At 55.1% G+C, this 24343-nt stretch overlaps 2 protein-coding genes across 2 annotated transcripts in view; both read left to right on the top strand.

Moving 5' to 3' along the window:
* Positions 1 to 4891, top strand: part of loco (regulator of G protein signaling family member locomotion defects) — a 52958-nt gene extending 48067 nt beyond the window's left edge. Inside the window, exon 13 of the mRNA XM_037234935.1 lies at positions 4864 to 4891. Within this exon, the coding sequence (XP_037090830.1) occupies positions 4864 to 4891 (28 nt within the window). The remainder of the gene's footprint in view (positions 1 to 4863) is intronic.
* LOC119111107 (semaphorin-5B) overlaps positions 1 to 24343 on the top strand; it is a 45679-nt gene that overhangs the window by 10977 nt on the left and 10359 nt on the right. Inside the window, exons 2-5 of the mRNA XM_037234934.1 lie at positions 4864 to 5038; positions 16609 to 16708; positions 17408 to 17918; positions 19594 to 19784. Coding sequence (XP_037090829.1) covers positions 4915 to 5038; positions 16609 to 16708; positions 17408 to 17918; positions 19594 to 19784 — 926 coding nt within the window. The 5' untranslated portion in view covers positions 4864 to 4914. The remainder of the gene's footprint in view (positions 1 to 4863; positions 5039 to 16608; positions 16709 to 17407; positions 17919 to 19593; positions 19785 to 24343) is intronic.

The raw sequence follows: 24343 nt of genomic DNA, 5'->3' as shown, positions 1-24343 counted from the left end.
GCCACCTGTCGGTGATTTCCCACAACGAGCTTTATCTCGACAAGCCACAGTATGTGTGTAGAATCAACTACAGGACCACTTGACGGCCGCGCCAGTCCAGGAGATTATTCAAACAGAACTATGCTTGACTCAAAATGGAGTCGGAGTTGACTTTGGAATCATGCATATTTTTGGTAAGTTGGGGTGGAATCAATGCGTTTGTATCTACGTTTGTACAAGAAAGAGAGATGAGCCATCCATATGTGATGAAATCATCAGCGAGTGGAATAAATTGTTAATGCGAATAACAGCGAAGACTCTGTATTGAGAACCGTTAGATGTGCAACAAATGGAGCTCATGATACTCTGCTGTTTCCTTATCATAACTTGTGCACCCGTTCTGGCTTTGTGTAGCCCACACAACGGCTGGCATCCTTACGTTGTTGTCACCGGAGGCGACTCGAATGGAATCGATTCCAGAATTAAGCCACGCCTTCCTGAGCCGAAATCGGAATCAGATTGCCGTGGTGTGCCATCAGATGTGCCGTGGTGTGCCGCGGCACATGTGATTGCGATTTCGATTACGTCGGGGACAGAATTAGCCTGATTTGCTTTAAGTCGAAGTCGGAATGGATCCCGCTAGGACGGAATTGCCCATGAGTCTGAAGTCAAGAGAGCAAGCACGCTCTTGGGTATGCTTACAGGGCCCGATGCTACCAAACTACCCCTCGCAGGTGCACTGCACCATGGATGGCGACTTGGAAAATTAAAATTGAGAAGTGTTAATGGCCTATCTTTGCATCCAAACATCTGTCTATATTCTTAATTTACGCATATCAAGCGCAATATCCTCGTGGAGGCGGTGGCATACCAACCCGTCACGATAATTCGATCTCACGTCTCGCTAACCACATAAGGACCGCCTCCGTCCGTTAGGCACATTTGGTGTGTGGTCGACAGCGGTGTCTGAGAGCCAACTGGGCCGTCTAAAGTTTGGTCCAAGTGGCTGAATATGCATGTGCGCAGTTAGTGATTGATATGCTCTGGCGATCGGCGCGTGCCTTGCCGTCCAAAGGCAAAAAGGCGTAAGTGCTATGTTAACTAATGGCTCTTAGAATTTTTACCTTCGGGCGGCTGTGCTGTCAAATGCAACACTGAACTGACCATACGACTGGCCTCTGAGACATGTCTCTTATCGGTGGTATGAGATTAGCTGCCGTATCCTATGCACGGTCCAACTACGCCAGGCCTGGACATGGCATGGATCGCCGGTGCGGGTTGTTTGGGTGTGCTGTTCGTCCTGCTTGCCCTTCTGATCCGAGCTGGTTGACGTGCTTAGTAAGCTCCAAGGTTCGGGAACAAGTTGAGCCTAATCTCATATGCCTGATCCTGCCAAAGCCGCGAACACATTCACCACATCATTAAGTACCGTGCAGTCATGCGCCCTTACGTGAATCTTGCACAAACTGAAGGCTATTAATCACCATTTTTTTGTCTGCGGGGCTGGGTTATTGATCAGTGGTGGTTTTGCCAGTATCATAAGTGAGGAATCTCCGAGACCAGATGATTTCTCAGAGCGAGAGCCGACTGCCTGCATGTCAGTAGCCAAGCTTCGCCCACCTCGGGTTCGTCTTCCAAGAAACACAAGGCACGGGAGGAGCTTACAAGGTTTGGTTAGTACATGTTCCTCGTGCGCTTTACTTTACCCAAACGTTTAAAGAGAGAATTGACGCCAACATTCTTGGCCTGGCGCTTTCACGCCTTAAGGAAGAAAAACAGGAAGTAACATTAGCCATAAAATCCCGCTTAACCTCTTACTTTCGGTCATAAAATTAATGGAATCTTAAGCTCATTGATCTGCGCAAGGATTTTCACTATTATCTCCATAAGTGTGCGGGTCAAAGATACCTGTGTAACGCATTTACCAACGCAGATAAATTTACCTATAACTAGGACCTCCCACCCAGCGAGTGGTCGCCGATGTCGGCGTACCGACAGCCTTTTGGTGGCAGCTCCCGTGTGCTGCCGTCCCCTGCTGGGGGGGGGGGGGGGGGCACACGGGCTACGAGTCACGACTCAAGTTCTGGCTAACTCGACCCCAGCGCACCGCACCGCCGGCGTTAACGATCATTTCCGGACGCGACCGCAGCTGGGCTGCGGCTCTGGTCTCGATTTTTACGCCGCTCCGGGTCCGGTTCCTGCCATTGGGCGGCTCAAGTCGGGCCCGCAGGGGTGCAGGGGTGCGGCTGCTGGCAGCTGCTGGGTGACACGAGCGATTCATGGCTGTAGGTGCTGGATCGGTTACGCGATCTTGAACGCTCTAGTAACACAATGACGAAGAATATTATGGTCCCTGGCCATTAGTTAGTGATCGCTCCAAGTTTTGAGCTACATGTATGCTAGATTTTGATTGTGTGCTGAATTTATGTTTTGGCTTCGTCCACGAAAAAGAGATAAATCATTAGAAACTAAGCAATTTGCCATTAGGTGCCCGGAATTGGCCCTCATTGGGCGGAGAATTTCCCAAGATCTGAAGCTCAGAGGAGACCGGAGTTGATCACAGGTCTCCACCCCGATGCGTGCTATCAGCAGAGACCGTGAGCTTAATGGTTAAAATGATAACATAGCCGGCCGGTGAAAGCGAACCGATCGGCCATCGGCCTAGCGATGGTGCTGTCCGCACGTCATTGTGCCCCCCCCCCCCCCCCCCCACGACAAATGCTTCCATTAGGCTACTGTAGTCAACGCGATAAGGAGAGGCTGGAAATGTACTGGGCGCTCCGGATCTGAGCACGCTGTGCCCGCTCAAACTCATATCGCCTGTGATAGGGCGTGTCACGCTGCTGTGTCCAAACGACTTGAGGTAGTGGAAACAGGTGCACCTGTGCCTGCTAGGAACGCTTGTTCGACGAGAGGGCGTGGGTTTTACCTTTCCCTCATGCAAGTCGTGTATGTCTACCGCTTCGTAAGCGGGCATCGCGTGCCGGCCGTGGTGTTTGGACGCTTAGAGGTTTGCTGAGTAATGACTAGTGCCCATGCAAGTAACCGCAGCACAATTGCTGATAATTTTTAGAGCGCCACCTCGCAACGCTAAGTGAAAGCCTTTCATGATCAGCCACCGGTGCAGAAACGGCCACTGCTCCAGCAAACCTGTCCGCGCCCCCTGCCACGCGCGTCGCACCGCCCCCTGCCTCGCCCCCCCCCCCCCTGCGGCGTTGTCTCCGCGCGTGCCGCGCTCGGCGGGGGCCGGCAGCGCGAGGTGGAAATAACGGCAGCGGGCGGGCCACCTCCCACCGAGCCGTCACGCCCCTGGCCGAGACGGGGGACGGCGACGCCGTGCGGAGCGGACGGCGGACGGGGCGCAGAGTCCGCCGCGGTCGCCGCTCCCACCGGCCCGGCCCGACGCTGGCTGGTCCGCAGGTGGCGGCTGAGTGGCGACAAGCACGTACGTCAATCCCGCTCTGATAACGGCTTGAGGACGGGCTTTGTTCTGGCAACGCTGGCCCAGCAACAGGCTCAGGGGCATCTGCAGCTGTTCGATGGAGCTGCGAAACGACCCAGCTTCGTTTGATATGCAGCGGTTTGCCTCTGTCGTACACGGTGTTCAAACGTCTCAGCTCGTTCCTTTTTATATTGCCACCGTCTTCAGAGAGTTGCCGGGGGCGGGAATCGCTGGTGCTGCGCACCCGTATGTTCTCTCGCACGGGACACTTAAGACATCAAGCCAGTAAGCCACATGAATAAATGATCTTTAAACATCGCTGAAGTCATGCAAAACAATGCTCAAATAGCTGTGATGTACGGTTACCAGTCCACGTGTCTGCAAATCAAATTCCCGTGCACGCTGGTCATGGCAATCTTTCATGGTCCTCTTGCTAATCTGGCGTAATCAGTTGCAATATTTATTGCTCTGTCCTTTTGAACCGCTGTATTTGCCTTTGCCCTGCCGCGAGGAACGGTAAATCCCGTGACTGCAGTCGCAGGAACACACTGGAAATTGGAGCTACTGAAGCTGCAATAACCCAGAACACATTGGAGGCTTACCCGGCAAGGCTATCGACATTGATCCTGTATACCATTATGATTCATGTGAAACATTATGTGCTGGATTATCGTTAAGAAGCCTTACAAGGGGAGCACGTGCCTGGCCGCGACCATTTGTCTCGATGGCGACCTCCGCGAGATCCGAGCTGACCGCCACCGGTTGCATAATTATACATCCGGCAACAGCAGGGGCGTTGCTTGGCAAAATTATATGGGGGGGGAGAGGGAGGGCTCAGTAATGGGAAAGTGACAATCTGCCCGCAGAACGCGCGAACTGGCGGGTTTCCTTTCGGTTCTGACCCACTTTCTTCCCAAAGTCTGGGGCTGGGCTGAAGCCCCGAACTGAGCAGAGCGCTATGCACGCGGATCAGGGCACATCCCCTTGAACACATGTGCCGCTGTCCCAGTGGCGGGTCGCCCTGGCCATACCCTCAGCACACTGGATATACTCGAGCGACCTGGTGACCACATGTGCCGCTGTCCCAGTGGCGGGTCGCCCTGGCCATACCCTCAGCACACTGGATATACTCGAGCGACCTGGTGACCACATGTGCCTGCTGTCCCAGTGGCGGGTCGCCCTGGCCATACCCTCAGCACACTGGATATACTCGAGCGACCTGGTGAACACATGTGCCGCTGTCCCAGTGGCGGGTCGCCCTGACCATACCCTCAGCACACTGGATATACTCGAGCGACCTGGTGAACCCGAGCGGCGCTCCTACAGAGCCGTGTTCGCCGTCCGCCCTGCCGACGCCGCGTACCGGCCGCGCGTCACGTGTTCGGTAGCGCACGAGCACAGCTCCGACGGCGCTGACTCCGATCCGTGTCTCTCTGTTCCAGAAGCCGGGCCGCCAGCATGGAGAGCTGAAGGCCAGCGCCCGCCTTCTCCTGATGACGTCTCACACCTGGAGCGGCATGGCTGCCGTGGTGCCGACGCTGCTGCTGCCGCTGCTGCTGTCCGCAGGCCTGGCGCAGGAGCTGGACGTGACTGACCGGCGCGTAGTGACGTACTCAGGTGAGCTGGGCAGCGAACGACGGCGGTGGGCCGCGAGACGCGCTCTGCTGTGGGCGTGGCGCCCCGGCCAGCTCGGCCGTGCATACCTCCTGCTGGCCGCTTCAAGATGGCGAATGAAAGGCGCCCACATTAATATTACTGTACTGACAACAAAGGTGAGAAGGTCCTCCGCCAGGTATCGATAGTAAAGCTTAAGCTGCACGTCTGAGAAACCAGAGGAACAGAGTGCACTCCCCGCGGTAGCCGCCCTCCCTGCCAGGGTGAGAGGCAGGCGACGCCGTATAGCCTCAATAGCTGAGTACGTTGCAAAGGCCCAGTGACACACGGTCTCTCTCCCGATAAGGTGTTCTTCATTTGTAGGTCTATTTGAAATTAATGGCAATTTGAGACTGTCGAGATGATACGCGGAAGCAACAATAGCCCACCCATAGCGATAAGCCTATTCTTGCTAAATTCCAAAAGATAAGACCTTCCGCGAATTCAAGACACGTGACGATGAAAGCACCCCATCCCGGCGAGACCCTTGTCGACCCTGTCATCGACCCTGGCGAGACCCTGTCATCCCGGCGAGACCCTTGTCGACCCTGTCGTCGACCCTGGCGAGACCCTGTCATCCCGGCGAGACCCTTGTCGACCCTGTCGTCCCATGACAGATACCCAGCTGGACGGGGCGCGCCAGCAGCCGCCGTCGCCGGGTGACAAGTGTGGCGCGCGTCCCCGCGGCGACGCACCCTCTCGGCCCGCCCTCCCGGACGCCGACAGCTCGGCGCGGAATGTCCGATGCGGCCCCGATCTGAGGCCGTATTAGGAGGCGGTCGGCCGGTCGGTCGTGGCTGGTGGATCTGGCCCGGCCGATCGGCGGCATCGGGCGGCGCGCGGCCCGCATTCCTGGCGCTCACACGCCCCAGGCAGGTGCAGCCTGCACCGCCGCCGGCGGCCGGCGCTTGCCACGCTCGTAGCCTCATTGCCGCTGTCCACCCCCCGGCGGGGCGGGGGGAGGGACTGTCATCGAGCGGGGGAGCTTTGGAGCGGCCCGGGACTCCCCGCTTCGGTAAGGTGTGTCTTTAGACTATCCGAACAGGTTGGCGAAGCGCTTTTCCTGTTTGCCGACTAGTGATTGTAGGGCTAGATCCGCTACCGAACTGCTATGCCTTGCCGTCTGTCACCGATCTGGGGTGCCGAAAGCATTTGACGGCAACACCGCAAGGACAGACTCTGGATTGCTGCCAAGAAATATATAGCTGTGCGGAAATGAATCCTTCTATCGATCACCCAAGTTTCGGACATCCGGATCAGTCGTTGTTAACAACCAACACCCATCTTGATGTGGCATCAGATGCATCCAGCATGTCAGCTGGGCGGCCGACGGGAAGGCTGTCTCCAAACCGCGAGCACGGCAGCTTCGGCGGCGAACACGGGGCCGATCCCTCCGTCAACCTACTCAGATAGTCCGGAGCGACACCTCAGACGGTGGCGTGCCCGGTCCCAAACCGCTCCACCGCTCCATCGCCCTATGACAGCCCCCCCCCCTCCCTCTCCCCACCGATGTGTGAGCGACAATATGGTGACAATGGTGACAGTTATGGGTGTTGTAGGACAAAATGGATACGTTCTGCTAGCGAAACAATCCTGATCGTGTTTTTGTTGTCGTTTTAAGGGATCTCTCAAGCCACGGTACAAAAAGACGATCTGTTAAGGCCGCATGGAAAATGAATTTTACAGAAAACAGCTGTCTGATCATGACCGTACCCGAGGATGAGAAATGGGAGTGGTGACTGCAGGGGGCAACGATAAAAGGATTCCCATGTTAGTCATGGAAGCTCCTCCTCCCCTGTCACGGCCTCAAGGGTGATGTCACATATCCCGTGCTCTTGGAGAAAGAATCGCTGATTTTATCAACACCCGAGGACACTACAGCGCAGTACATCGTAAAAGTATGCTGTCCACTTCACGTGAGAAACAATGGCGTGTCAAATGTTGCCTTTCTCAGATTGTGTATAATCTATCTGTGACATCACCTGTCCAAACTTTATTAATTATGGAGCACGACGGGCCTGAAAAATCTATTGAACTTTACCGGGTGCAAACGGTTTGCATGTTTGGAAACCAGCAACGTACTTACAGGAATTTGGGTTGATTTTCATACCTGAAGCTAGCCAAGGAATGCTTTGACATTGGTTCCAGTTTGTGGTAATTTAGTAAAGTCAGTCACAATGCATTTAAAAAACATGCACAGGCTGCCTTTGCGCTGGTTGTTTACCTGCCATTGTAATTTCTTGAATAATCACTGTGTGCCCTCATTTGCCACAAATGGTTAGTTGCAGAAAGTCAAGGTTAACAAATACCGCTTCTTCCCCTCTCACATTGTGGAAGTGTTTTATCAAAGTCTGCCGCATGTTACGTCACGTATGTTAATTGGGTATAGCCCAGAACTTCAGCTATTCGGTTAGCGCAAAGGGAAACTTGTCTGCATTGCGGAACAACTTGCTGAAAGGATAAGAAAGTTGGCGAAGCTGGCGTGTCAGGGCAGCTCGAAACTGAGCCAGCTGGCCCATTATCCATCTGACGTCACCAGCCAGGCCTTGGAGAGCACGTGCGGCCCGTGGCAGCGGTCGGCTGACCCGTCTCACAGGGGTCACACACCGGAGGCATGCCGCACCACGTGTTTGACCTGTGAGGGTGTGCTAACGGTCTTGCTTTCACAACATAGCGCAAACAAGATCATCATTTACGGCATTCCCATTCTGCAAGACGGTGAACCTTGGTTCAAGTCATATCAACATGGGAGAAAGTACACATTTCGCCCGCTTATGAGTACATGTGGATGCATAGCGACCCAACGTGGGCAACCCCGTGGGTCGGCACCTTACTTTCTCCCGTGGTCTTGTGAGAGGATGCTCACAGTTGCAGGCGGGGTAAGAATATCCGCACTGGCTAGATTGACAGCCTGCGCTTCAGACCAGCGCCGCTGAAAAACCACACAACGCTCAGCCCGGCACTGGTATCTGGCGCCTCAACTTTAAATAAAAGGCTTCGTTGCATGAGCGTTGCACTTCCAACCAATAATGCATGCAATTTTTGTGGACAAGATAAGTTGAGTTAGTTATCCGGTTTGGCATCTAATTCTGCAGCAAATTAAGGTTTGTAAGTTGTGGTCTATGGAAGACCCCAAAGGTCATTGTTGCGAGTTTTTTTTCTGGTGACCCTTGCCCAACACACGACTCTATTTAAGGCCATCGATTTCCCCGATGACATTTTCGATTGATTTTCTGCTCTGTCTCATAAAAGCCTGCGACAGAATGATTACACCTCACGAATTAAATATAAGCACTCTTTGTCAAGTTTCGCAACCTTGAATTCGTCCAGCATGAGGCGTATGGGGGTGGAGTCAAGGCTGAAACAAGCGGAGTGACCCTACCTTTGTTGATGCTACTTCTTCACATATATCGCCATGGTGCGACGTGAAACGTGACTTGAAAAGACCTACAGTCTTCCCAGCCCCCCACTGCCACGCCTGTGGACGGCGCCCAGTACCGCCCCCACGGCATTATGACGCCGGACACCTCCCCCGCCTACGCCTGCGCCTCCGTGGCCCACAGGTGCGCAGCCGGAGGTCCGGCCGGCTCGGCGCCTGGGGACCAGGTGGCTCGGCGCTGGGGGGCCAGGTGGCTCGGCGCTGGGGGGGCACTTGTGCCCAATCCTCGGCTCCCGCCCGGCAGACCACAACACTGGCGTGCCGCCGGGCCCCTCCCGCCGCTCGAGGCACGCCATCGGCCGACGACACGGAAGTGTACGCTACTCTGCCCGGCCGAGAACGCCGCAACGCCCAGCTCTCGATGAACCGGAGAGCGAAAGGGCCAATCGTGGGGAGGCGTTTTGACAAGAATTAGCTCAGCTTTGATTCTTATGGCGCTGCGATCATGCACATATCGATGTTCACGTATGGGGAACGTTTGATTGATCGCTTGATAACCGCGCGATGAGCTGCAGTCCTGTATTTGCTATAGCAAGTGTATGTTTACTGGCAGCTGTGAGTGGCGCCAATGCTCGTTCGTCAGCATTCTGCCTGCCTCGAAGAATGCCGGATATTAGCCTGAGCGGCTTCTGTTTCTTTTCTTTATGCCCCCAATCTCGGTAGATGCCTCGGCCATCTGTGAAGGAGCCCGTGCAAAGGCGGGTGCAGCCCGCACCGCAGGAATTCGCAGTCCACGAGCGCCAAACGAGCATTCCACCGCTGGGGACGCCGCTACCGCTGGCCATCCCGCTTCGCCGCATCCGAACGCCGATCTGGGAGCCGAAGACATGCAATCTATATGCAGCGGCGCGCGTGCAGGCATCACGACGTACCCTGTTGTTCATAGGCCGTAACTCGCATTGTGTGCGGCATTAATCCTGGCCGACGCAGCGCGCCTGACAGAGCGGTGCCGGCGCCGCGGCCCGGGCCGACGGGACGTGCCGTGCATGCGGCTGTCGGCCTGCCGCCGCCGGCTCTCGGCCACTCAATCAGCAGGTCGGCGTTGTCGCCGCCGCCGGCCGCCGCCGGCCGGTCCCGCGGCGACCGCCGCTGACGAGACGGATTCCGCCGCGCCGCCGCCCGCCTGTCGCGGTCGGCAGCGGACGTTCCGCCATCGACGGGGCGCTGTAAACAGGGCCTCTCGGGCCTCTCTCGGGCCTCGGGCGGTACTCAGGGTGGTGTCGCTCATTAGGGGGCGGGGCCGAGCGGCGGTGGGACGCGCCAGACCGGACCAGCGGCCGCCGACTCCCATTAGTTATCGACGATTGGAACGATCGCCTCAGCCGCGCGATCTGGTGAAAATGACGTCGTTTGTAGTCATCGCCGTTAAATTGATTGTCCGGGACGTGTGAGAGCTGGTAACACCCCACCTGTTATTTGAAGAGTACTCGAAACTATGTAGTGAAAGTGAAAGCGGGCCTGGAGTGACCAAGTGGGCGCGTGGCGTTCCCAAATGCTTACGCTTATGTGTACTCTCTCAGGAGTTCCGATCCTCCTCATCTCGATGAAAATTCCGCCGATGAGGCTCACTTGGCCCCTGGCAAAACTCGTCAGCCCGTTGATTTATAAGCCGTAGTGGCTCACCTTTTGACCCGGGGCCGCTTCGCCACCCTTCCAACGGGCACGGGAGAGGAAGAAGGTCACGCTCGTCATGTCTGGGATATTACGTCCCGATTACAGACAACGGGCCCCGGGCTGCGGGCACTGGTGCGCAGCCTCCTGCCAGCCGGAGCCGTGTCCACCGGCTTTGACAGCGTACAAGAGGCGAAAAGCACACAAGCTCGTCACAATAGCACGTGTCGGGTGGAGGGGAGGCCATGGCTTCCAACTTTTCCTGCCAGTTGAACACGAACCCTGTGGTGATGGATGAACAGACCGGACTTTAAAAAGTGGTACGGCTCACCCTCTTTTAAGACGCTCGTGTGCCCTTGATATGAGGCCGTTAACCTAGGAATGGCGGTTCTTGGCGTGTTCGCGGTTAGTGACGTTGTAACGATTCCCATTTGCGCCTATTACCCTGGATTGTACTGATCAGATCAAGTATATGATCCGCACAGCCCAACGGTGCAGGATATTGCGTCTTGTCTCAGTCTGTAGGCGACAGATTTATATGCAAATCCCCGCAGTTAATTCACTTATCATATGCATCAGAACGCATTTTATTGTCGCATTTGGCTGATGATGCTATAGAAGTAATGCTGATGAGGGCTACTGCGTCTTAAATCACATGCACTGGTAGTGAAAGATATCGCACGCAGTGCGACTGCAGCGGACATCTGTACCTGGGTTTTGGAGTTCGTCACCGCAACCTTTCGCGTCATCCCGGCTTGACCAGGCGTCGTGCGTGCAGTCCGTGGGGTAGCTCCTCACGCCAGTTGCGAGAGGGACTGGGAGAGCCGCTGTCACGCGCGGCAGCCCTGGGGGCGAGCTCGGCCGCTGACGGCGCTCAGCGCGCAACGTGCGGCTCTAGGTGCTCGTCTCGACGGCATGTCGGCCAGTTCGTCTCGGTGCTCCTGCCTGTCTGTTCCTCTCGGTAGCTTGTCTGTCTCCGTGGTTTGTCTCGGTGGTTGGTCTGCATGTCCTCCACGGCGGCCTGTCCGCTCGCTTGCCCCACGATCTGCCATCCGGTTCGCCTCGGTGGTTTGTTGGCCGTTGCGGGCTTTCCCGCCGCGCTTGTCATGCATCAGCGGCGGACGCTGACACCCGGACACACACGGCCGCTGCGATAGCTCGCTACAAAGGCGCCCCGCGGAGGACCGCCGAGCCCCCCGGCCTGCTGACGCCGCGGCCGTTTGCACAGCTGCGTCGAGCTGGCCGGGCCGGCGCGGGGCCTCTCCGGTTGCCAGCGCCGGCCGCCAGCAGCACGCGCCGCGCTCGACGCGACCCGGGAGGCCCCGCCAACCGGGCCACATTCGGCAGTTCGCTGCGGGGGTCTCGCTGTTTTCTTTGCTTCCGTGACGATTTTGTGTCCCCAGTTGCGTTTTCTGCTCGGATCCTGATGCTTCACGTCGGTTTTCGGAATCTTTGAGGGGCTTAGCTGGGTGTCGGGGGACAACTGCTGCTGCACGCGCTCATATGGCCGGCAGGGAACTAATGCGCAACCAGTTCGCGCAAGAGGCCCACGCACAGGCGAGCAGGTCCGTCTTCAGCCGAGTGAACCCGACAGGATGAACGACGAGTTAGCGCCTTATCTGATGGCCTTAATTCGCTATCTTGGCGCAGCGGCGCACGGCCGCGCGCCGCCGTTGCGTGAGGGGCCCGGACCGAGACCGGGTCGCGGGCCCGATCAGGCACGCGATTACACGCGTCGCCCGCGTCGTACTGCAGACCCCATCCCTCACCCCACATTCCCCACTGCAACCACCACTATCGCCTAAATAGGCAGTGGTTTTGAAGCCCATATTGCGGGCTAGATTTTCCGTAATGCAAAAAAACGCGGCTTGAAAAAGATGCGTTTGTGTCGTCTTGAACCCGATAGAGCCCTGTGGCGGCACCAGGACATTAGGTGGCTAGGAGGCCGGGGCTCGTGATCTACTGCTCCCAACAGGGATCCACAATCAAGTGATCTTTATCAAGACCAAGGCCAAGCAGTGTACGAGATTCCGTGAACATGAACGAGGAACGTCGGAAAGGCAGGCAATATTGGTCTGGGGACCCAAGACAGGCTCTTATCCCAAAAATGTGGAAAATAGAAACCAACGTGCCTGTCCAGAAGCTCCAAAGCAATTTTGGTCCGGATTTAGTGCACGGATGTGAAACATTCAAACGCCTGATACGTCTGTTTACATGCATGAAGCACGCAGGCACAGATAGCCTGGGTAGTGTTCAATGATTTGTGTACGAACTTTGTGAACTCACCCTGGGGTCTCCTCCCATTTATACCGCGCTAGTTCCACTAATAAAACTGCGCAGATTGCATTTACGACGGCAAATACAAGGGGTCCAATTTAACAGAAGTGCTGTGCCTATGCAAAGGCACTAAACCTCCAAACCTCTTATCTAGTCTTAGGCGACGACGCTGGCAGCAACGCAGCTCTGCACAGGATGAGCTGTTTGTCCTTGTCTGCGGTCTACGCCGGCTTTCAGGGAAGGTGACACGTGGGGCTGAGCAGCAGTCGTTATCCCCGCAGCCGTTTACGTGGCTCCTCGACTTAGAAACAAGTCTGAATCCTGCTGATAAGCAAAAACCTTCCACGTCGCTGCATCGAGCGAGCGTTGCCCACGAAGGTGCCCCACGGCCCTGGAAATCCCGACAGTCAGCAGTTTGCCGGGCGGCCGTGTCCTGTGGCGGTGCAAGCTCACTCCGCTTGCATCTCTGCGAGGCGGGGACGGCGGAGGTCGAGCCAGGCAGCGGACAGCCTTACCCCCATATCCGGGCAAGGCTGGAACCAGTCATACGGTGTTGCATGCAAGAAAGGATGTACAAATGTGATTTCCCTCCACATGTCCTCCGAGGACCCGCTGCCGCCGCCAAGAAAACTCTCCTGCTGTCACGCAAATTTAAACACCGAGCTTAAGAGCTGAGGCCCAGGAGCCTCCACCGCGAGCATGGCGACTTCGTGGAAGCCAGCTAGTTACTTAGCACATGTGATAAAACGATCCGCTCAGGCAAACTGACTACTGCGCGGCAAATTGACTGTTTACCGCGTCTTTGGATCAGGACCGCAATGCAATCACGGTTTACCTCACTACTTTAGCTCAGGACGGCAAAATGATCACAGTCTACCTCACGTATGCTTCAAAAGTCCGCGGCCGGGCGCCTCCCGTGGTACGTGTTACAGTACAACTCAACGTAATGTGTCACGGTACTTAGCGATGGAGCGTTAACAGCCAGTGAAATACCAACTTTTTCCAGGTAAGTCAGTGCGAAGACTGTTCATCAGGGAAGATCGAGTATGACGTGCATCCCACGTTACCGATTGAGATCACCCCTTTATCACTGAGCAGTAAAGCTGACTTTGGCTCGTCCACTAAAATTACCACTATTTACATCACTCTGGTGGTGTAAATAGTGCATTGGCGCACTTGGAGTGAAACCGCACCACTGACAAGGTGCGTAGTAATGAAAAAACATATTCTGGGCAGTGGCGGTGCCACAGGCATGCGTTGTTGATAGTGTTGTAAATGCCTGGCTGAACTTTGCGGTAAGTTGTCTAGATTGAAGACCTAAAAGTTCCGTTTCGCATGCAATATGCCCACATTTTCCACGCCTGTTTGATATGGCTCTAGCAGCCCGACAAGACTGTCGTGATTGAAGCTGCTGATTACTGGCAACCTCGTACGACGTTGTGATCTGAACTGATAATGGAGAGTCTCTAAACTGCTTATCCTTCTAATAAAACTATTTTGTTTATTTCTAGAGTTTAAGCCCTTGACACGCGGGTCAGAGGCACGTAGGTGTTTTGTAACCACTTCAAGGGTGGTGAGTGCTTCGCAGTACCGGGTTAGCCGTTTGGACTTGCTGACAAATCGAAACTGTTTCTCTCGGACGATCGTAAATGCAAAGAGCTTACTAAGAAGTGGTTAATGAAGAATTTACCAGTGGGTAACAAGTGAAAAGTTTACCTGTGAGAGCAAATGAAGCGTCCGCGTGTCCCCGACCAGCGTGTGGTGGATTTATTTGTCAGGAAAAGATAACGTAGTTTTGAGTGTTCCATGGGCCCTGGTATCGATTTGGCGCGACATTGGTTACCTTACCCACGCTATTGCGTGACGTTGGTTACATAACCAATCAAGTTGTCGCCATATATGGCGTGAACTTGCCTGAGGTTCCGGTGTTATGGGACTTAGAATACCGGCAAACACCCCTATGCGCAGTGCCGGCAGATCCTCTGAGACGAAGGGGGAGGCCAGCGCACTATTAGGACATTCTTTTCCATGTATCGCCATAGGGCTGATGTAACATTTTTTTCCAGAGATGAGAACAGACGTTCTCGCCGCCCCCTCCCCACTCCCCCCGCGCTTCCGCCGTCTATGCCCCTGCTCATCAAGGAACCAGGAACTGTGCTCTAATTGTAATATTTCTGACTCAGAGCGTTGAGTCATCAGCACGGTAACTGCAATAAAACCCCATCCTGACACGAACTCTCCTAGGAAACCTTGATCACGGCAACTTATCTTGATAGAAATGTTTTTTCCTCTTTGCATGAATCACGGCATGTATTAATTCTGATCGCAGGATATAATTCATTAACACGAAAAATGATATCTGTCTGCTTGTCCTTCACCTAGGTGGAGTAGATTATCGTGGTTATTTGTTAGGTATACCATGTACATCTTATGGAGCACTTGGATGATTTGATCTGTTTCAACAAGCCGCCATTCGGTTGTATATTTGTCATGACTGCGTTTCAAAATAGTTTAAGGCATTTAATTATGTTCTATACCATTTATGCTAAGTGCTTACGAAACTTCTCAAGTATATTATCTGGAAACATTTTTTGGGAAGATGAAGCGAAGTTGTAAAGCAAGACCTTTGTTGGCGATTGAGCGTTCCATGGCTCACGCATCTGAAAATAACTGTCGTTTCTTGACAACACCCCCGATCCGTACGCCAGGCGCCCAAGCATATCAAACACCCGAGCCAATGTCAGGTGATGCCTTCCAATGACGTGCGCTTCACTGGCTGAGACACCTCAACGCCGCCTCACACCCGATGATGAAACGACTCGGACGGCGTTTTTGTGCCGGGGCTCACGCGAGGTGTCAGAGTGGACATGTTTATGGCGGGCACAGACGTTCCCGTTCATCCACGCCTTGCACGATCAATTTCGGGGCATTATGTCTCTCATGATACATCACGTCGAATTCCGGTGCGTTTTCTTTCGAGTTAACTTTATTATTCGTTTATTATTCGCTCCCGAGAATGTTCATGTACAGCTGTGAATTGAAAATGTAGCGCACCCTTGCAGAGCACGTTTTTCATCAAACGATGCATGGAACTGGCCACGGGGCACGCGATTTGGGTGTAGTTTTGTTATTCGTGCCAGTCACGTAGCTCCCACCGCGTCGTAGCCGGGCGCCAGCTGTCTGGAGCAGCGTTGCGAGGCTGCGAGAAAATAGTCAGCTAATTACTCAATGACACACTCGTTGATAGCGTTTTACGCTTGTAATTCCTGGCCACTTGCACTTTAACTGACGCTCTTTTTCCGCGGATACACGTGTGCTTGACAGTCGCGCTCAACGTTGACTTTGCTATCGAGCACTTATTGGTGAGGTGCCAAATCTACCACAAGCGTGACAGGTGTTATCCTGAAGGTCTTTGCCGTCGAACAGCTGGGTTTTTTAATTTCATTAAATACTTTTTAGGAACCGTAAGGAGAACGAACGTTTCTCTAGTGCGTGAGGATTAAACAACGTATCTGCGGCGGCGCTAAAAACAATCAGGTTTACATATCTTTGAGGCGTGATATAAGAAATGTCCATATGTCACCTGTCATACATGTCGGTGCAACCCTGCTGACGTGACATGTGCAGGTAGTGATAACGTGATGATAACGCTAACGTGACGCTAACGTAATGATATGTGCAGGTGAACATTGTTTTGCTTGCTTGACTCAGACCAGCTATTGCTAAGCAAGAAGTGAAAGCTTCTTAAAATTTAACGTTTCCTTGCCAGCTGTTGGCCATGATACGTTAAAAAGCAGCTCGAGCGATTTGTCTTTTTAAGTGAAGCAGGTGGCGTTTTTAGTCCCCAGACACGGTGCAGCGTTATCACAAACATCTGAAGACAACCGTGTTCGGTTACACGTGTAATCGCCGGCGTGTTCCAACGACAGGACGTATGATTGTCAAACACGGATACAAGCTCGGGTTTCACACGGGCTTCGCAGCAAACTTTACGGCACGCGATTAGTCGCTGTCGCCCCAATCACGTCATCGAGATTCCTACCGATTTTGGGCCTCAGCGTCACCTGCGCTTGCTTGATAAATTGCCACATGTGTTGTAGCCATTTACAAGTTTCCAATCAACTGCTGTCTGGCGCGGCAGGTCCATACCGTGTCTTGAAGCAGTCGAACACACACTATTGGCTGACATTTGCTCTGTCTTTTCCAGAACTGCAACCTTCGCTGGACACATTTTCGTCGCCAGATGTCACTACATTCTCAGAAATATTGTTCGACATACAAAAGTATCAGATGATCGTGGGGGCACGGTAAGGATTTTGTTTATGCATGCCTGCGTCCTTGCTTTCACTCCATAGATTCAGGAAATGTTGCATCGATCACCTTGTAAAATGCGATGCGTGTTCGTTGATCCGGTAGTGATTTCCCACTTTTGCAACACGGCTGTGCCCGCCCTCCGACTGCTCCTGCGTTCGTCCGACTACGGGAGCATAATGGGAGGGGAAGGGTCTGTATCCCGACTGTATCCCGAAATCCGTCTGTATCCCGACCGCCTTAGCCTAAAAATGTAGCGTGATGCGCACGTTCAGTGAAGTGTTATGTAGTGTACTGAACACACCTTGATTCCTGGCCTGAAAAGACATCATGTAGAGGCTGAACGAAGCATATAATGGTGGCATTGGTAGCATGATCCTACTTCAGTCCAACACGCGACCCTGCCTCCGTCCGACACCTGACCTTGTCTCCGCCTGTCCTGCACGTCGTCCTGGGTCCATCGGACACTGAACCTCCGTCCGTCCGACACGTGGTCTCACGTTCAACAACTTACCTTGTGTTTGTCCGTCAGGTGACCCTGCGTCCGTCCGACACGTCATCCCGTGTCTTTTCGACACGTGACCCCTCATCCGTCCGACACGTAACCCCCTCGTCCGTCCGACACGTGATCCCTCGTCCGTCCGGTGCGTGGCCCCCGTATGTCCGACATGTCATGACCTCGCTTCCGTCGGCAGGGACCACCTGTTTCGTCTGAGCGTGAAGGGGCTGCAGGAACTGGAGTCGGTCCACTGGCCGCCGCCCGAGAAGGATCAGAAACTGTGCGAGTTCAAGGGCCAGGCGGCGGCCGACTGCCACAACTACGTGCGCGTGCTGCACGGCCGCGGGGAGCGGCTGCTGGCGTGCGGCACCAACGCCTTCCAGCCGCAGTGCTCGTGGCGCCAGCTCGACTCGCTGCGCACCGTCTTCTCCAACCAGAGCGGCATCGCCGTGTGCCCGTACTCGCCGCACATGAACGTGACGTCACTGGTAACGGCGGAGGGCGAGGTGGTGGCCGCCACGCCGACAGACTTCTCGGGCCTCGACCCGGCCATCTACCGACAGGGTGGCGGCGGCGTCAGCTTGCGAACCAGCAAGTATGACAGCACGCTGCTCAGCACGCCGCAGTTCGTCGGCTCGTTCGAGACCAGGGACTTCGTCTACTTCGTCTTCAGAGAGGACGCCGTCGAGTACATGAGCTGCGGCAAGGTGAGAGGGATGAAGACGGCTCACGTTCGCGGCTTAGACGCCCGCTTGAAGGTTGTGTGCTTGTCGTGACTTCACTGACTACCGCTGGGTGACATCACTGACTAGACGCCGCCGAGTTGAATGAGACGTTGGGTAAGTAGTCTTTACCAGCATTACATAATTGTAATGTTCATATATCCTCACGACACATGTTTCATTGCGCCGTGCGCAAAAATTGCGTAGCACTCAAAACAAGTGTCGGACTAAAAGGCCAATGCATGGGCAGAAATTGCGAGTTGCGACAGGCGCCGCGCTCTGAAACGACTTTTTCTAGCCATGTTATCCCGGATCCTTGGCGCTAATCGCTTAACAAGCCGCAAGCCAAGCCACAAGCTAGTTGCGACAAAGGCTCACTAACACATCATCGTTAACCATCATGAAACGTTGTCTTGCACGTGTTCCTGTCGATTCCCGCTTTTCATCCCCAGGGGGCCCATGTCGTAGAGCGGCTTCAGAAATGGTTACTTGCTGGGCGACATCAAAACTCGCGTCCGTTAGTCATCCACTGACCTCAAAGCCAACGCCACAACCTGGCAGCTCAGGCAATGCATTTTCGCCTGGCGCCAAAATCTGATGCAAGTTATGAACCTGATCATGGCGAGGTGCTTTGCCTTGGTGCTGAGCATTGGGGTGGAGTGCACGATACCTCTCATCAGCTGTCCAGATTTGATCTCTGCATACCGTGCGCCGTTCGACGCCAGCCCAATGTAGTCGCTGCCTTCCACGCGTCCGCCGCTCGCCGCTGCTGGAGGCGGCGGCGGCGGCGTTAAACGCACGTTCAGTCGAGCCGGTCCGTGTGCTCGGCTGCAGGACCAGTTTCAGTCTGTAGTTGGCTGTCCTCGTCATCCGCTTCCATGGGCACCCGCGACAGGTAAAAAGACGAGCGGCGACTTAGTGTGTGACGGAATGCACCCTGATCCGTGTCGTAACGTGGTGCCACGGGCTGGCGCGATCGGCAAAACAATAACCCGTTCGTCAAACGGTACTGGATTTTTTGGCCGTGCCTACAGCGCACGGACCTAGGGGCGAGCAGTAAACCGCCCTTGTGTGGCAGACTTCCGAATTGGCTCCGAACGCGGTGCCTGGTTTTGTTAAATCTGCTGAAGCATATTCGCACATTTCGGATCCCGTGCACATTGTGAGCTATGATGTTGAATTACGGACAAGGACGGCGTATGCGTAAACTGTATGGGTTGCGACCTTATGCTTTGACCAAGTCACTGGTTTCTTCGTGCAGGTCGTGCTTAGGTATTGCAACCTTCTCTTGTGCTAGTGATGTGGCTAACGCCATCTTGTTGGCTATCCCTTCCTGTAGTAACCTTCGAGTAGATGTCAGTAACGATTGCAAATTAGTTAAACCAATTACCGCTTGAAACGAACGCACTGTGCAAGGACTTGCAAACAGAAGCGACACTTCGCATGAAACATTTGCCCACACCCGTTACGTCGAATCTTCCAGACAACCACGTGATGTGTGACTCGAGTTCATCGTGCTCGTCTGCAATACATTGCGTTTATACAGATGTAATTTTCGAGTAATTATCAGAGAGTTGATGTTTGCACTACACCCGGCGTGGGCCAGTGCGCAGCCGTATGATATGCGGACTTTGTTTACCTTTCGTGATGCTTTCCACAGCGGATGTACTCTCGCATTGCTCGAGTGTGCAAGAACGACCGCGGTAACCGACGGGGCACCTGGACCACGTTCCTAAAGGCGCGGCTCAACTGCTCCGTGTCCGGCGAGTACCCGTTCTACCTGGACCAGGTGCAGAGCATCCACTACCTGGACCGCGAGGAGGTGCTCTACGCCACCTTCACCACCCCAGAGTGAGTTTCGTCAGTCGCAGCGAGCATCCCCGCATGTCCGAGCAGTGTCGCTGGAGCGCCCTGACCAGTCGCGCGACTGAGGCAGCAAGTCCTGCGGCGCTTCCAGCCATGCTGTCAACGCGGCAGCGGGCGTCAGTGCCCCGCCGACGCCTGTAGGCCCACCTCCCGTGCCTCGCCGGACCGGTGGCGTACCCAGCGCCTCGTCACGCGCTGCGATTGGCGGCGCGTGAGGTCGACGTCACGTGACCGGCGACGCGGCGCAGCTGTGTGGTCGGCCGGCTGCCCGTTTTTACGCAGCGCTGGTATCGTGTCAACGTGTGACCCGATTGTGGCGCGGTAACGCCTGACCAGTTTTTCCTCGGTCGGAGTTCAGCTTGCTGAGCACCACCGCTCGGTTCTTTCGGTCGCACTTCGCTCGCGACTTTCGACATTTATGTATAAAGAGGCTACACGCTCAGCCTACGCCGACGTTGCTGTGATCAGTACATCAGCATCAGCTCGTCCTCCTGGAGGTGCCTTTTTACCAACGCGCCCGTGAACTGATGCCTCTTATTCTCCTGAGCCTGGAGTGCCGTTGTTTCATGGTCCGGTTGCTGGGCGATCATGTCGGCTATGCAATATGACTATCAGTTCATGTCACGTAGTGGACAGGCTCTCCAATGAGACCTACGGTCTGCCGGTATGATGTCATAACCCTCCATACTTGAGCTACGATATAAAGGAGAGAGTTTGGAAATTGTTGATTCAGATCAGGCTTCTTCTTTTATCTCTGTTGACACTAATGAGGTTGGAATTTGTAGGTCAATGGGCACACAAATTCACGAGTGTCGTGTCTGGAACTATAATCCCCCCAGGGTGGGATGCATTTTTGAGGTCGTAATCTTGACGGGCCGCTGGCTTTCCCACTCGCTCTTGCTTACAGTAATCAAGTAATTTGCGAGGTAATAGGGTATCAAATGTGGATTTGTGCAATGCCGTATTGTGATGCCACTGTTCTTATCATTATCTTGCTGCTTGACCCTCGTGGAAATTACGATGGGTGGTAGTTTATGGGCTGCTTGTTAGTGAACAGGCAATGGATGGAAATATTCATATCCCCGCATCAGGTAAGGAATAATTTTCTTTTTTTGAGCGTGAACTCCACATTTCACCTGTTGAAGACTTGCCAAAGGAGTCGAAGAGGCAACCTGACGACCTGCCAAAACTTACAGCAGATCGCACAATCGTACTTGTGCACTGACGGAGTCCATTGGACACGGCCAGATTCTGACCCCGCGGGAGGCGTCCTTCCTCTCAGGCACCACGCCAGGTGCAGGACTGCTGATGCGACAGATTCCTGCAGCGCGGTCCAGATCGGCCGTCTGTGTTGCCAGCTCGGCGGGGTCGTGTTTCGCCGCGTCAGAGCGCCTCCGACGGTCGAGAGCTGCTGTTCGGCTGGCTGACCCTGCGCCCCGGCGGCCGCTGACCTGCCGAGCTCGTCTCGGCGGCGTCCGCCCAGCCGCGCCGCTCCGCTCTCGCCGCGTCAGCCGCCGGCGGCGCGAGGTCAGCAGGTCGGCCCCCGAGCCGGCCGGCCGCCTCGCCGCTGGGGCCCGGCGGGTCCGCCGGGCCCCGCTGCAGCAGCGTCGCGTGGAGGTCGGCCGGCGCGCCTCTATACGGACATCACGTGACCGGCCGGTGTAGATCGGCAGCCGATACTGCCGGCCGGAGCGGCTCTCGTGTGCGGCTTCATTTGGGCGGCGCCGCGGGACGCCCCGGCACCGACGGCCATTTCAATCTGAAGCCGAAACGAGTCGCGCCCCGAAAACGAGTCGCTCCCCGAAAAGCGCACCGGGCTGATCGAGTGGATGTGTGCGGCGCTGAGCAGCGGCACGGATCGCGGTGCAGGTCACGAGCGGCGCTTTGTGAACACATTTTTTAGTTTGTTATCAGAACTCCTGCACATCGCTCGGCGTTCCGCTTCTTAATCAGCATGGGAGCGAAGCTTAAACACCGTTGCAAAGAAGAGCAGTTACAGCTGGCTGTCCAGAGGACCCGTGCATATTCAGCGCGGCATTCCAGCCGAGCCGGCACCGTTACTCCAGACGGGGCGCCCTCTATCGACCACTCAGTTCGCCTTGTTCTCTCGCAGTGTGATAGTAGATGGGACTATCTATCGTCGGCGCGTGCTCGGCATGGCCGATGCGCCGGCCGGCCGGACCGGCACGGCCCGCGCCGCCGGCCGCCGGAGCCCTGACCTCCTCCAGCGAATTAGCCGGGCGAAAGTGAGCGCCTGCCAGTTATCCTATCGCCGCGGCGGCCGTCGGGGAGACTGACGCTCCGGCCGTACCAGCTGACCACGGCCTGTTTATTACCGACTGACGTATCGCTCCATCTACAGCGCCCTGGCCGACGCATGCGGCTTTGGCGCCGAATACGATGGGTCTGTCTTCATCTGTGTACGCCTGGCCGTATCGGCTGTCGCTCTCTGGCAGATACGTGGGACACGGCGGAGTAATCTCAGAGTAAACGCCCTTATCTGGGATCGTTGATTGCGGGCCGACCCGCCGTGCAAATGGCGGCACCGACCGCGCGCTGCCCGCGTCTCTGACCGCTCCTCCGTCGAAGAGCAGCGTCCCACTGTCTCGGGCCAGTCTCGACGGCTCTCGTCACCGAGCCTCGTCATGTCCGGATGTCGGAGCGCGGGCACGCCGGCTATCACTGATATGCGATCCCGAGTGACCGCCGTCGGGCCCCAACCGCATGGACTGGTCGCGGCGTACACCGGTCCACCGGCGGGACTGGCGGGCACTCCGTGCCACGAGACGACGTGCGCGTCACCCGCAGATGGCGTCAGAGGGGCCCATCGACACCTCATCCGACTTGTGATCATCTGTCTTCCTTAGGAGAAAAACCTTAGTCTCCAGAATGAAGGCGCACTTCATCGAACTCGCCTTGCAGCGCCACGATTAAGGCGCTTACAGTCGCTGAAAGGAAGCTCAACATGTTGACACGGTATTAGCCTCGGTTAAACAACACGCGGCTGCCAATCGCAGTGATTTTTCCATCATTTCTCAGAACATTACCCCACCGCTAGCCAAGCATCCTCGGCCCGGCTGCCACACCTTGGTGACGCGGCGCACGGTACCGTCCGGCCGCGCCGTTCCCCGCTGTTCCCCGCTGTTCCCCGGCGCCGCTCCCCGTCTGTGGCCGCTGCAGCTGCTACTGCTCCGCCGCTGCAGTCGCCGGCCACTCGTCCCTGTCCGGGACGTGCAGGGGCACCACGGTCGATGGCCCCGGTTAACAGCTTGATTACAACAGCATGGCGGTGGAGTGGGGGGAGGGTCGTTGGCGTTGTGTCTACTGACCTTCACCTGCGATCGGAATATCAGCAACCTTTGCCGGAGACACAAGCAGACTTGGGAGCGCGCTGTAGAGTGTGGTCCTGTATATTTCGGCTCAGAGGTTGAAGGGAGGCTGGTCTGTCTTGTCTCAACTGCCGTGTTCTCACTTAATTGCTGTTTATAAGCAGGATATGTCCATCCTGTAACTCGGTATTATTGGCTTACCGCTGTTTCTGAATGCTTCAAAGAGTACCATATTTGTTTTGTCGTGACCGTCCTCCATCTCTAGCATCCGGCAATCATGGACATGACGTTGCCTTTTTCAGCACGGCATCTGAGAAAATGCGGGATAAAAATGCGTATCAATGCTGATGCAATCATGATTCTCCTGTGACGAATTGCAGCGAAGCCGCTAATTGGATAACTTGGAATTTGAATTGGAAGGGCTGTTAGAAAGGCGCCGAATGCCCTTTGGTTGTAGGCGAAATCATTCGAACTATGATTACCATTTAGGTTGATACCATTTAGGTTGATACCATTTAGGTTGATACCTGGTATACCATTTAGGTTGACTAAAAAGCATGAGCAGCGTTATTTTTTACCGATTGCCAATATATCGCCCATCCCCATGTTTCATGAAATATGGTAGTGGGCGGCGCATGTTGCGTATCTGAAAAAAATCCGGGTTTAAATCGTCTTCGTAAAGGACGACACCCGATGGTAAACCCCACAAAACTAAGCCCATTACGCGGGAAATATTTACCTCCGACCCTAGAAACGTGACATAATACGAGCGGAAAACAATCATAACAATAACAGCATAGTGCGGGTGTATGATCATACGTCCGACGACAAAAGCCCTGCAGGTAGCTGTACTACCTGACCCAGTCGGACGTGGCCATCCACCTCACGTGCATTTTTTCAATGACTGAAGTAACGCTGAGTCGGCGTGCGGCCTCGCCCGTGGTTATTCGGGCGTAAAAACCGGGCGGCGTTTTGCGCCTGCGATCGCAGCGGCGTCTTCCACCGGATTAAGGCATGGTGCGATGCCAAGCTCAAACTGCCTGAGCCGATACCACTTTTGTAGGTTATTGTTGCGGTCGCTGCGACTCAGTCTGCCAAGCTGTTTCTGTTTCATGTCATGTACTGTGTTTGTTTGCATTGTTGCATGTGTCCACATATTTTGTAGCTCAGTCACGCGCCCTCTTAAAACCTCCGGTTCCTTGTCAGGCCGCATGA

The sequence above is a fragment of the Pollicipes pollicipes genome, unplaced genomic scaffold, assembly GCF_011947565.3.
Source record: "Pollicipes pollicipes isolate AB1234 unplaced genomic scaffold, Ppol_2.1 Scaffold_7261;HRSCAF=8764_pilon_pilon_pilon, whole genome shotgun sequence".
Taxonomy (NCBI): Eukaryota; Metazoa; Arthropoda; class Thecostraca; order Pollicipedomorpha; family Pollicipedidae; genus Pollicipes; species Pollicipes pollicipes.
This window is presented reverse-complemented; position numbering and strand designations above follow the sequence as displayed.